Genomic DNA, 14610 nt, shown 5'->3' with positions numbered 1-14610 from the left:
ATGAGAAATGAATGAAATGGAATGAGGAAAGTGGGAGAAAACGGAAGAACCACTAGAAAACTCATGCACACGGTGGTTTTCCACCACAAAACGACAAAATTTGTGATCTATAACGTAAGAAATTTAATGAAATATTGTTAGTGCGTTGTCACACGAGAAAAAATTTGCTTATGACATCTTTTTGTACCCTTTTAATATCAGTATTTCTCACTACTCTCTCAATTTTAACAGTGTAATTCTGGTTCATAATCATGCTATCATTTCGAAGTACTCGTGTCATACACTTAAATTTATATCATTTATGTATTTACAAAGAATCATATTTCTCTTCCTAGCAAAACTTGTGGTTGTTATTGCACAGTATGCTTTCTCAAAGAAAAATACTTTTTAAACATGCTTTAAAGAAAAAAAAAAAAAAAACTTAATTACAGTAATTTGTCATCGGCTGGTTTGAAAACTACAACTTTTTCTATTTAATTGATTACATATTACCTTTAACGCTCTTCGTTATGTTTGTACAGTCACTTTGCGAAGCCTGCTACACACTATAGACTAGATCTTAGGAAATATCTTACGATTTTTCCTAGACTCAAAATCTCAAGTGTATGGTATGAGATCGCATGTCACTTCCTAAGTCGTGAACGATCCTATGAGATTTCTCTTGTTTAAAGCACGCTCTATTTCGGAAAGAAAATTCGTAAGATTTCGATTTAAGTAACATCAGGTGAGAGAAAATGAAAACAAATTTGTTTTCTCCCTACCAGCCGTATGTGTGTGAAAGAGCAAAAATACTCGACAAAATAAAGAGTGGAGCAGGGACTGATGAGGTATATTTTGCTAATTTATCTTCTGATTTTTATGCAATTTTCAAGAGGTGTGCAATTTAGCAATATAACCCCTGGTATCAATATCAGTAAGATTTGCAGTGTAGTTACGTGTATGGACAGAAGAGTAGGATTTCCTACGGGATATGTCGTAACATTTTTCCTCAGATAAATCCTAGGATATTTCTTAGAACTTACCTCATAGTGTATAGTGGGCCTAACACTTAGGCAGTGTCTGAGATCTAAGACTTGGTTCAACTAGTGTTGCCCATAAAAGTCGTGAACTTTTTCGCCTCGTGGGCTAACTAATTAAGAGTAAATATGTGAAGAGAAAGAAAATCGGTTATTTTATGTTTCAAAATTTTGGGAGGAATCTTCCAGATACGTAGAATCAACTCAAACTTTCTCAGAGAACATTGCAACTGTAGGTGAAATCTTGCAGGTGGCAGTTCCTATTCGATGCCAAATAATGGGCCTAAAAGTATGAATCACCCCTAGCAGCACATTTTGAGAGGTGTCATTCCGTATACCCATCTTCGAAAAATTCATACGTACAAGAACACAACGGAGAAAAAAAAAAAAAAAAAAAAGTCATTGCTATGTCGTTGATGCAAACGTTACAAAATATGTCCATTTGGTAGGTAAATGATCAATATAGTTGGAAGTTGCAAAAATAACGTTGAAAAATACTTTGGGCGAACTTGATTTAAACTCTGCCTATATCGATTAAAGATTTTCGGCTTTCTACTCCCAATCGGAAGTTTTTCTTGTTTTATAGGTGCTCTGTTGACAATTGAGTTTGTTAACTTTATTAAAATGAAATGATATTATTTCTAAGAGGATATTTGGCTTGATTATACTTTATCTTAAACTAACCTGAATCGTAATGCACCAGTAATCAAAACACATACGTTCATTATTATGCAAATCTGGAATCTTTATTCTTACTTTAATTCGTAACTTTGTTCTTTAATCTTTTAACAATAATCTCCTTTAAATCTTCGTCAATTCATATACTTATAATCTTCCTAATCTTTTATCCTTACTACATATATTCATAATCTTTCAATTGTAGCGCCCCGAGCGGCTTGGGCAGCGTACCTTCGGTTGGCGTCGGCAGATGATCACTAGTTCGACTCCCGCTTGGAGTACGGCAGTGTCCAGAGAAATGAAACGTAGATTTCAAACTATTGATTGATGACAATTTATTGGTTCAAGATGTTTACAGTTCCAATTAGAGATCCACACACACACACACACACACACACACACACACAAAAAAAAAAAAAAAAAAAAAGCAAAGAACTTTTAAACGTAGAATTGTTAAACGAAAACTTATTAAACGTAGACTCTCACTAAGGGGATTTACGAAAGTGATATAACATTTGACAGACTAAGTCCAAATAGACAAGACAAGACGTGTTGTGCGACAACCGCAGGTGGCAGATCGGACCTCTTCAAGTAAAATTACGAAAACGACGAGCCGAGACTCCGGTGAAGAGAAGGGTGACTAAAGGAGCCCCGTCTGGAGGTTTTATACTTTCCAAAGCGGATATCATTGACGTAAACCTCATGTGAGAGTCCAGCGTTTGTACATCACATGATTTTGATACAAGTCTTACCTTCGTTTTTGTATTACTTCAACAAAGAAATTAAAGAACATTGTACCTTTATCTTGAGTCCTTCACCATGTTTTTGCATGCGACGGTCAATAATCCTAACAATACACACATCTAATGTCATTGCTTTTTCATAGTCCGGTTGTTGCTCTGAGATTCGACCTTTCATTATCTTTTATGAGGTTATTACATTTTCCAATATCTCTATCATTGACATTAGTGGACTCATTGACATGTAATGTACATACCATTTATCAACAGAAAAAGAAAAGAAAGAAAGAAAACAAAATGAAAGAAGAAAAATGATACACCAAAAAGGTACACCAAAAGGTAGGTAAAGGTGCCAAGGTACGACACAATACATCTTGTTTATCTTAGTGACCACAGACTAACTACCATTCACTTAAGGCTACATCGGCATGTATACTTTCGTGACTTTTCCTGCCAACAGAGTTTGTTTGCAAATGCTCGAGAAAACGTCCAATTATGACGATGGCAGTTAACAAATTATCTTTACCCACCCTTGGACTACTGTCTGTGCTGCTGTTGACTAGTCCTTCCAGTAAATTTTAGATTTTGTCTACTTTTAATCTTACTGCTTGCTACAAGTTCTTATAATTACTGTACATATTTTATTTTATTTTATTTTATCTTATCTGATGCAGGTGGATTTCTACATCACAGTTGGAATTAAGAAGTGTGGAAGAAGCCTTCGAAGTATTGTCTGCAGCAAAGAAGTATATGATATCTCAATTAAAAGGGAAATGTGAAGATTACGTGAGGTGCAATTTAAGCCATTCCTCCAGTATTCAGGCGTATGAGTATGCAGACGAACTCGATGAGCCGTCGCTGAGAGAATTGGCTATGAGGGTAAATATTTGCCTATATTTCTTTCTTTAAAACATACACTACAGTTTATGAATTTAACCCTCCTTTCCGATTTAAAAATGTCCGAATATAACTTTCGTAAATCTTATGTTGTAATTTTGGCACAGGGGAGAGTTGCCTAATTTGGACCAGCACATATTTCTAGTATACACCAAAAACGGAATACTGAAGTGGCAAAATAATGATGGAATAAAAAAAACTCATCATATTAGCATTTAGGACTCATATTTATGCTAAGTCAAAAGGTAACGCAGTAACTATATCACACAAAAGAAACAATGCTAACTATCTATTTAAGGAAACCATTTTGTAAGTTGGAATACTTTCAAAATCAAATGAACATTAGTTATTTGAATTTGATATCGTAATATCTACAGTAATCAGAAGCAATACTTTGATTTTAAAAATAAATGTTGCGAAAGAAACACATCTCTTGCAAAATAAAAAATTGAATCGGAAAAACTAAGCATATCATCAGCATTAATGTAAAATTAAAATCAGTTTTAAAAAGTTGCCCAGCTGCTAGGTTTTTCTCTATATGGCATGTCTGGTAAGCAAAAGATGGATTTATTGTTCTTTCTGCAATTTGTATTATAGCGGGTCTTGCTAACGCCTTAATTTCATTAACGTTACTATTTTTCTGAAATGTATGTCGTATGATCGTTGCTTTGGAAACCCCCGTACACCCTGCTACTTTCATTCAGAAATTATTCCCAATTTTGGTAAGTCAAAATTATCATTTGCAATTCATCTTCAGTCCATTTTCCATACGCTTCCTTTCAGTCATCCTGAAGCTGTGTAATAGCAAAACATGGCTTCAGTACTTTTAGACCAACTAGGATACTTTAGTTTATTCATTCAAAAACATCATTATGAAATGGTTGCCTGTATTAGATTGATCCAATGTAGAAAACAAAGGTTCTTACTAGACAACTGCTAGGTTGAGATTGAAAAACTAGTTCCTAAACTTGACGTTACACTGCAATCTTGAAACATTGCAATATATTGTAGCTAAAACAGTATACTTGATGTTGATATAAATTTAAATCTTGTACTTGCCTGTTACTGGTGAAAACAGTATCCAACTTTATGGCGTATGGAACCTGGAGGTTCAATACCACGTTCACAGAAGTTCTCCATTGACTTCTATCCTTAGCAAAATGAATCCAGTTTTTACTTTGTATTCCTATTTCTGCGAGATCCATCTTAATATTGTCCTCCCATCTGCGCCGAAGTCTTCCTAATGAACGTTTTCAGTCAAAAATTTTAAAGTGTTCCTACTTTCTTCCATTTTCGCTGTTTGACCTGGCCTCCTGAGCCTCGTAGACTTGATAATCCTAACAATGTTCGTTAAACGGTATAAATTATTCAGTTCCTAATTATAAAGATTTCGCTATTCCCCATTCCCGTTCCTCTTGAATCCGAATATTCGTTTCAGGATTTTATTCTCAAATATTCAATACTTTCTGTCTGCGTTCTTTCCTTAAAGTAAGCGACCATGTTTCGCAACCATAAAGCACAACAGGCATGATTATCGTTTATGCATTTTAAACTTCAAATTCGTCGACAGAATTCGTGACGACAAAAGATTTTGAACCGAATAAGAACATAAATTTCCTATTTTCAGTCGACATTTAATTACATCGGGAATATGATTTTGGTCTGTTAATATTGATTCTAGATATTTGAAAGTATCTACTTTATCGAAAGTATTTTTTGATACTTTTATGCATGCTTAATTTGCAGTATTACAATTTCGATGAACTTCAATGTATTTAGTTTTTTTTTTTTTTTTTTTTTTTTTTCCATTTACTTCTACACTCATGTTCCAGCAAGCATTTAATAAGGCCTCAGCATTTCTTTCTATTGTTCTATCAGATTTACATCAGAATACGCTATAACCGGATGAATATCGTTCAGCTCAGGACCTGATTGCTGTCTTTGATTTTCCTTACAGCGTACTTCGAAATAAAGTTGAATAATGGTGACAACGTATCTCTTTGTTCCAGGCCATTCTTGACGTGAAAGCTCGCGGACAAGGATTTTCGTACTAGGATTTTATTTTGGGATTCAGTTAAACACATCATAATTAATTTAACTAGCTCTTTCCGTATTCCAAATTCTGCAAGACTGTTGTACAGTATTTTCCTCCTAATAGAAAGCCTTTTTATAAAGGAAACCAAGAAAGTTCTCTCTCTTCTTGTGGAGGTGTGTGTTACATTGTCTCGCATGCCTTGAGTTGAATGCGAATGGAGATAAGGCGAGGGGCAGTTGTTGGTGTGGATATATTCAACATACGTACTATCTGGTTGTGGCAGTTCAGTTACACCGTGGACTTGCGTAAGGACAGAGTGAACATAGGACCTCCACAGAAGATCATAAGGGTGTGTATGCTGTACGAGTTCAAACTGGGGTGAAACGCCGCTGCAACGGGGCGGAAGATATGCCAGACCTTAGGTGACGTGTCGTGACTACGTGGACAGTGCAGTGGTGGTTTAACAAGTTTAAGGACGGTGACGAAATACTCGCAGACGCACCACGTGCCGGAAGACCAACACATGTACAAAATGAAGATCTTCAAGCAACAATTGAGGCGAACAATGACCGAACATATAAGGAACTGGGTCTACAATTCAGTGTAAATGGAGAAATCATTCGGCAGCACAAGCACTGCATGTTGGGTCGATGGGTACCACATGATTTGACTCCGGGCTATTAGGCAACGCGGGCTGACACTTGTGTTTCTTTGCTGTCTCGTTCGAGGAAGGAGCCATTTCTGGACAGAGTGTTGACATGTGATGAGAAGTGGGTCCTGTATAAGCTCCACGGTGGCATCATCATTGGTTAGCATCCCATGAACCGGTTGCAAAACAGCCGAAACCAGTACTGCATCAGAATAAGGTCCTTGTGTGTGTTTCGAGGACTGCTCGCGGCATCGTGCATTGGAAACTTACCAGCTGGTCAGAGCATCAATGCAACTATGTACTGTCGGCAGTTGAGCCGTGTTCCATAAAAACTCAAAACTCTAGAGGCAGCACTTTTGAATGGCAAAGGGGTCCTCCTGTTACAGGACAACGCTAAGCCTCATGTAGCTAGGATAACCCGGGACACTTCTACGCCTTGGATGGGATACACTATTGCATCCGCCATACTACCTGGACATTGCACCGGCGGATTATCACCTGTTTCATTCCTTGAACAAGCATCTTAGAGGACGCCAATTCAGATTCCTAGTAGAGGTGCAAAATGCACTTGATACCTTCTTCGCTTCCCGACCCACTAAGTTCTACCGCGATGGAATCCATGGCCTTCCAGAACGTTGGCAGAAGGTCATCAATGCTGATGGGGACTCTTTTTATCTTCCAGGTACGTCTTGGGTGACATATCGATGTTGGAAGATGGTGAGTGGAAAAGCGACAAAATTTTCGCGGTTACCTTTATAAAATCAATAAATAATTGATGTTCCGTTGTATTTCCATTTCATTTGAATATTTGTCGAATGGTAAATATCTGATCGATAGTTGATCGATTTCGTTTAAATCCGCGCTGATAATCTCCAATAAGTTTATCTGGTAATTGAGTCAATCGTGGTAATAGAATGTTTTAGAGGATTTTGTGGGAAGTTGACAGAAGAGAAGTGCCTGCGTTTTGTCGCCTTTTTTGTAAGTTGGAACAATGATTGATTCTTTCCACTGTTGTGGTAATTCTTCCGTGTTTCAGATAAGGAGAATGAGTTTTTGTATTTTGTTCCGCAATTTTTTCCCTCCAGTTAAAATTTACTCATTCTCGGAATTTCGTCTACACCCGGAGATTTGTGTTTCTTTAATTTCTTTTTAGTCATTTCTACTTCTGTTTGGCTAGGCTTTGTAAAATACTGTTGGAAACATACTTGCAGTAACACAACTAAAGATATCACCGAAATCCATATTCGTTCTTCTAAGCTGCGTATTATGCACATGAGAAGAGACGGTCCTCGAAGCTTTCTTTTTCTCTGCTGCGGGCAATGTATCCAACTCTTACACATTGAATGCTTTTTTTATATATATATATATATATATATTAAGCGGTTTAACCCAGGTGCCAGTCCAAATTAGCGAACTCTACCTTATATTTTCTCTTAAGATTTTTAATCATCTCCACACCTTGGAGTTGAATTTGGCCAATAATGCGGGAATGAATTTACATTTCCCTGATTAAGAAAATATATAATGCTATATAAAAGTTTACAAAAATTCGATTAAAAAAAAAAAAAAAAAACAGTTGTGTATTGTCTGTAGCAGAGACTCACTTATATTGTTTGGGGGTTGAGAGTGAAGATGGTGAATTCAGTTAGTTTTATAAAGAATAGCTTGCCAGGTTTCGTGAAACATTGTAAAAGTGTTATTCCCTAGACTTTCCAATGGCGCCTGTGGCGTTTGGTTGACCGCTCAAAGTTCAGGAGGAAAATTTACCCCATGTTTAATAACTAACTGGTTCATATTAGCTTCGCTATCTTAAATAACTAAAACTAGAAATAAAAAAAAATAATTGAACAAAACAACGTTTATTTTGAAATAATAACTGGGTAGCAGTTTCGCTAACCAAGTGAACATATTGGATTCGTCAGACACTGAGCAAGCCGATGTTTTAAGTTAGTTGGCTAAGCTGTTTCACAGTTATTATTTTAAAATATACGTTGCTTTGTTGAGTTATTTATATTTCTAGTTTAATACATCTTTAAGAATATGTTTCAGGGTAACATTTCTTATGTTTTTAAAAAAATGAAAAACAGCTGTTGTTTTTTGGAAGCTTAAGAATTACTTTCGTTATTAGGATTGGATTGAAAACCACCCATGAAGAAACTTCTTTTCTACAATGCTAAGCATTACTAGTTTAATTAAAAATGTTTGTAATGTAGAAAGCTATACATTAAGTTCTTTAAAATTGTTCAGCTACAGCAATCATTGCCAGTTGGATACTCTGTGTCATTACAGTTTGTTCCTACCATTTTCAGTAAAGCACACATAGAACAGGGGTCAGATCAAACTTGGCGTTGAAAATTTCACTGGTAACAGGGAAGAAAAATATCGATGGCTTAGTCGATAGTTTTTCATTACGCTTCTCGTGCATTCGTGATTACTAATCTCATAGATTACGAAACTATTAGATATATCCTCCCGTATTATATAAAACTCTTCGTAATTTTAGACATATCTTTAAATACTTCATCTGCTGACCTAAAAATGGTGCCACTGTCTCATGTATTTAAACATTGGCGCCATGAACAGCATACAACGTATTCGAGAACACGGCTAAAACGACGGGAACGTTTATTTAATAGGAAGGATATGTCTGATAATCCCTATAATCTATCCTAGTACACTCCCGACACTTCTTTAATTGCATTTCCTTTCTATCTTTGCTTAACGTATTTTTTACAATTCTTTCTTGGATCACAAAACCCTGTGTATACGTCATAGATCGACCACTTGGAAATGACTAGATTAGATCGTTTTAGATATATATTTTAGCATTTTTTTATTATTGTTTTCTACTCAAATATATGTATATTTTCAGTTTATGCAAGCTGGAGCACAAGAGATCATTGACGATCCAGATTATTTTGTGACTATGAAGAGGGAAACTCTTTCGGCATTTCTTGATCAAGAGGCGTTGTGTGCGAAAAGCGAAGCAGATCTCTACAGAGCCGTTATCGCTTGGGCTGATCACCGACGTGCAATGGAAAGTGATGCTAAAGTGAATCGGAGGACAATTTTGGGTGACGAAATTATTAGCAAAATCAGATTCCTCGTTTTCTCTAAGACAGAGTTTGGAAAGTATGTGGACATCGATCCATTAACACCCGAGGAGAGATTGAATATTTTCTATTATTTAGAATGGCCCGAGAAATACGTACCTCATGGTGCCATTAGTAATGATAGAAAAATCCGTACCTACGTTAATAAAACAACACTAGAGTGGACACATGTACTTGAATTTAAACTTCTACGTTCTATAGGATTTGATACAAACTATAATAGTTGGAACAAGATTGCTTCGTTAGTATTCGAAACGAAAGAGAACATCGTGCTTCATGGACTATTGGTAATTCCACCCAACTGTTTAATCCACAAAACCATTGATATTCCCACTTTGACGGAAATGAGTCTCAGACGTTTTTCCCTTTTAAGAAAAGAATTAAGACGTCCGGAGATCCCTTATCAAACGACAGAAGACACTCGAATTTTGGTAAAACTCAAAGAAGTGTGTGAAGGTGGTCGAGTTATTTTGCCCCCACATTCTGTAGATTTACAACAGTGCAATGATATGTCAAGAACTTCGGGCTCAGTGATAGATAGTGTAAAGATAATAGAATTTCCGAACCCAATTTTTCTGACGAAGAACGTAAAGTACATTTTACAAATAACAACACGAAGTGAAGTGTTCGGACATTACGCTGTTAAATGGCAACCATACCCAAAACTGTTGGAAATCATTGGATCAGTAATACCGGGTGTTGCAGGATTCATTATCTCCGAATTGAAGTGAGCACTAGAGCAATTCGTGGACTACTATGATGGGCACGATCGGAGATATGGACTTTTAGACTCGGTTCAGACGTGCAGAAAAGTCTGTTGCGGGCCCGCAACAACTCGCAGCAGACTCGTGCGGGCGTCTCAGCCCAACCACTTCACATAGACATAGAAAACAGCTCATTTTATTTTCAGCTGCAGTTGAATGAAGATGAAAATTGAAAGAAGAAAACGTGCTGTTTTTGTATACTTAGCCAGTAAAATCCTAAGGAAGAAACAGAGACGATACTGGGTTCATCCGTACGTAAGCTCACGACTGCTTAAAGGTGAATTTTCTTCCATGTTTATTGATTTGCGCAATGACGAAGAAAAGTTCTTTATTTTCGCATGAGCATCACTTTATTTGATGAACTCTTATCGAAAAGTGATCAAATTAAAGCAGAAGATACTTTCATGAGACTTGCGATACCACCAATTGAAATGTTGGCTGTTACATTAATGAGTTGATTTTGACTTTAAAGTCCCGTTCAGCAGCGAGGCTATATGAGACGTGGACCTACTGATTAACGTGGAATCCGAACCACATGAGCTCCCGACGGGAATCGAACCCGCGCCTCCCACGCCAAAGGCGCGTACGCAAACCGCTTAGCCACGGAGGAGCTCTGGCTGTTACATTAAGGTAAGTCAATTATGTTAACTAATTATCGTTTGTAAGAGCACAGAAAGTTAAACATTCGGAGGCTTACTCATAGACATTTTCAGATGTTATTAGCGGCCACTGGCGTAGTTTAACAATTGCGTGACTAATTTCGATTTTTTTTTTTGACATAGTTGGTGGCTTTAAATTAAAAATGAGCCATTTATTTGAGACTTCCCGAATATCCCGCTCAAGAGGGGGCGTTTCAATAATGGTAAAATTTCCCTTTATTTATTCACAAATTACCGAATGTGAGGATTCGCTTCAGTTAGAGATGTAAAATTCGGCATTTAAACACATAATAAAAATAATGGAGCATAAGTTTCAGCGTCTTTGAAAATTTTCTCTTGAAGTGGAGATGGGAGATTTCTATAGTAGTGGGGTCCGGTGGCTCAGTGATGAAGTGGTCACCTCTGGTTCGATCCCAGCTTGCGTCGATCCCAGTGGGCTTTGTGGTGCGAGAAGTACCGTGTGCGTGAGTTTTCTCGGGGTTCTCCCGTTTCCTCCCACTTTACTCATTCCACCATTTCATTCATTTATCATCATCATTTCCTTTAGCTTACCCGGTATAAGCGATCGACGTAGAACTCAAGGATTTCATTTCATTTCTATAGTAGTGACATTTCGCGTTATATGGCTCATCTTAGTGAATAACCGGTCAAGTCGGGAATTGTTAATTTTACAGGAGAGAAGTTTGAAAGTTCTACTGGTTCCTGTGAGTATGAATATAGCCAAATCAACTCAATTTTTTGACGATATAGTTATGTCATTAGGATGTGTTATGTTGCAAAATCTCATCCAGAATGTACAACAATGAAGTGTGATTTTGCACTGTTTTATTCAGTTGCCTGCTTATGCACTGCGAAATTGACCTACTTACCTGGTTATGCACGTGTATGCTATATAGTAAACACCTGTAAAATATTAAAAATGCGAATAGTAAATGTTACCAAAACAGTTTTATTACATATTTCGTACTGAATAGTTACTCCTAAAATTGACAGTCCTTTCAATACTGCTCACTAAGTTTAAAACAGTGGAAGTTATCTGAATAATAATTCCTTTGAATCATGAACTGTTCAGACACAATACTTAAACTTTTTTTTTTTAACTTCCCAGTTTCATGTAAAAAAAAAATACAATGTAATGGTTAAACACTGTTCACATAATGGAATTCAAAAAGAACACACATGCTCGTAATGAATACAATAAGTTCAAGGATCCGTATCAAATTCTTCTAAGTCTGGATCGATTTCGGATATCTCATCAGATGTTCGTAAATTTCTTTAAAAGTCATGGAATACAGGATTTATCAATGGAAGCAAATCCAGAAGGTCCTTCTTCTTTTCCTTACTGATGGGTACGGGATCTTCATGGATCAAGGACAATGGTGGCATTTCTGAATCCTTTCGCCGTCGTCTCAAATTCAGCATCGGGAACGGATCTTCGTCTTTTGATGAGTGCTTCTATTTAAACTGGAAGGAAGCTTCTCATACTGAAGCCACTGCACAGGGTGCCAGAGAAAATTTTCCCTGTTTTCATTTAGCTTTCGCAATACGAAGGGACCGTCACCTTTACATAAATTGCTAAAATAAAAAAAAAAGTCCTCCTTTTTCATGGAAATCACATTGAAAGGTAACTTCCTGTTACTTGTGCGTATAAGTTGCATCCAGTCATGAGGGTGATGGATCTTCATGCCAGATCGTTTCTTTTCCCTTTCTATTATTGAGTGATCGGTATCACATTCCACATGGGTATGGCCACTAACTAGAAACTTGTGGTTTATTACTTGCAACTCTATTTTCTTGTGAAGGGCATACATAAACATTAATGCTACATGAATGTTCTTATTTTGCCCTCCACAAGTATCAGAATAGAAAGTCACTTATTGAACATGAAACGATAGATTCAGTATTTGTTGGTAAAGACATGATGCTATTTGATTACCTCCTCTTCCAGACACAGATTCATCCCACATGTAACACGTAGCTTCATCTGAAGCGAGATTGTGAATTAGATTAAAGGTCCACAGTAATTGTTTGTAAAATGACACAGATGATGTTAAATAAGGAATAGGGAGGCATTGCTGGAAGTCAAAAGCAAAAGTCATCTTTGTGTAATCTTCTTTAGAGATTTCCTTGTTCCTGCGCTTAGCGCTGTACGCTTCTTCGGCGAGTGTGTGATGTTCAGTACGTTCACTAATAACCTCTTCCAAGTTACCTTCTTCGGAAGCTCTAATTTTAGCTTCCAATAAATCACTCTTGTGGCAAATATCTTTTTTGGTTTTTTGAATGCAAATTTCAACTCATGAAAGTGCTTAGAATATAGAGAGAGTGAAATAGGGTTGTTTCTTCCTTCTGTATGCAATCGGTACATCTTAAGAACTTTTTGAATGTTCTTTTGCGACAATAGTGACTTTCGTAGCTTGGAAAAGACAATATGTAATTCCTCGCATCTTGGACTTTCTCTTCTGGTACTGTTTTTGATGTTTTCTTTTTCCTCTCAAGTCTTCAGGAACCACTCCAGCGTGTGACTGCTTTTTCTTTTGAAGAACGCACTCAAAAATGATTTTGTTTCTACAAGAGTTTTTAGAAGGCATATCTTACAAATTGGATGTCTGTCATTTTTCACAATGAAACTATACGTACAGTGACACTCACGCGTCTTCTTTTTACCTACCGGACATTTTTTCTGTTTTCTTCTCTTTGATAGTGATTAAAGAACTCACGTATTTAGCACGATTATCACGAGAACCCAGTTTCCAGTACTCATTGAAACAATTGGCCATCACTTTCTGTGAATCTACTAGCACACTTCATTCTACACTCAGTAAGTTTACTCATCTTTCTTGCCGGAACTTCCTTCTCCTTTTCTGTGATATATGCATGCCTTTCCTTTCTTAGTCTTTTGCTTCTTTCTCTCTCTTTTCTACTACGTCGTTTTATTTCCCTTTGGATCACTTTCTCAGGTAACGGATTCAGAGTTTCACTATTTTTTTGCACGCACTGCGGTAGATTTATGGAAATCACTCCACACTCTAACTTTGCGTTTCCAGTTTGTGTGCAGACTGTATCGACTACAAAACTCGAAGAAGCGAAATTCTCCAAATTAAAGTCTTTGGGAGCACCTACATCTTTTGGTTTTTCCTTCTTACGACCAACTTGTTTTCTGGACGTTATCACTTGTTCGTCGCTACTTGACGAATAGCTTACATGTGGATCTCTTGTGCTGTCATCAGAGTCTAAGTCACAATTCGATCGAGAGTCATCACAAACAGTTTCTGTATGGGTGGATATTAGTTTCCTAGTCTTCCTCAGGCTTCCAGAATCTGAAAACAAAGAAAAATATGTTGTATAAATCAAAAGAAAATCAGCATTTATAACAGTAACAAATGTTAAGGTTCTTTGAACAGTTGACTTCCCAATAACCCTGTGATAGTCTCATTTGGATTAGTTGGTACTCATTTTAGTGCAGCTTTGTTATTATTATATTTCTTTAAATTAAATTAAATTAAATTATTATTATTATTATTATTATTATTATTATTATTATTATTATTATTATTATTATTATTATTATTATTATTATTATTATTAACTTTTACATTCATTAATCCATTACTTAAAAAAGCTTTATTTCAATAATAGAATTGGCTAGTATTGAAGCATTGCATTCCCATTCAAAGCATTGGTTTCGTATTCGAGAGATCTTGAGTTTGATCCCCACCACTGAAAATTCTGAAAAGAATTTTCGGAATTTTCCTGCTTTACCAAACAAATGTCAAGATGGTACCACAGCCGACCCTTAAACCTTCAAACAAACATATTTATTAACCGGAAAATGTGAATGATAATTACATACTTCTCTTTTTCCTAAGACTTTACAGTTTCTTATGTAATATGAGTAATTTAAAGAAATATGCTTACCTTCATATTGTAAGCTATATTCACCAGAATCGGACGTGTTTTCGTTTTCAAAATAAGCTCTTTTTGCAAGTCGTATTGCTTCCTGTGCTCGAGACATCTTGGAGTACGAAATTTCACACTCTGCCCAATACGCTGGAATGAATG

General features: G+C 36.5%; 1 protein-coding gene across 2 annotated transcripts in view; it reads left to right on the top strand.

Annotated features, from left to right (window-relative positions):
* Positions 1 to 14031, top strand: part of LOC145667047 (uncharacterized) — a 40263-nt gene extending 26232 nt beyond the window's left edge. For both annotated transcript variants that reach the window (XM_081734742.1, XM_081734743.1), the window contains exons 4-5: positions 3109 to 3313; positions 8888 to 14031. In XM_081734742.1, the coding sequence (XP_081590868.1) occupies positions 3109 to 3313; positions 8888 to 9859 (1177 nt within the window). In that variant the 3' untranslated portion in view covers positions 9860 to 14031. The remainder of the gene's footprint in view (positions 1 to 3108; positions 3314 to 8887) is intronic.
* The last annotated feature ends 579 nt before the right edge of the window (positions 14032 to 14610 follow it).

The sequence above is a fragment of the Thermobia domestica genome, chromosome 12 (genome assembly GCF_964235325.1).
Source record: "Thermobia domestica chromosome 12, izTheDome1.hap1.1, whole genome shotgun sequence".
NCBI lineage: Eukaryota > Metazoa > Arthropoda > Insecta > Zygentoma > Lepismatidae > Thermobia > Thermobia domestica.
Note: the sequence above shows the minus strand (reverse complement) of the source record. Positions and strands in the feature narration are given on the sequence as shown.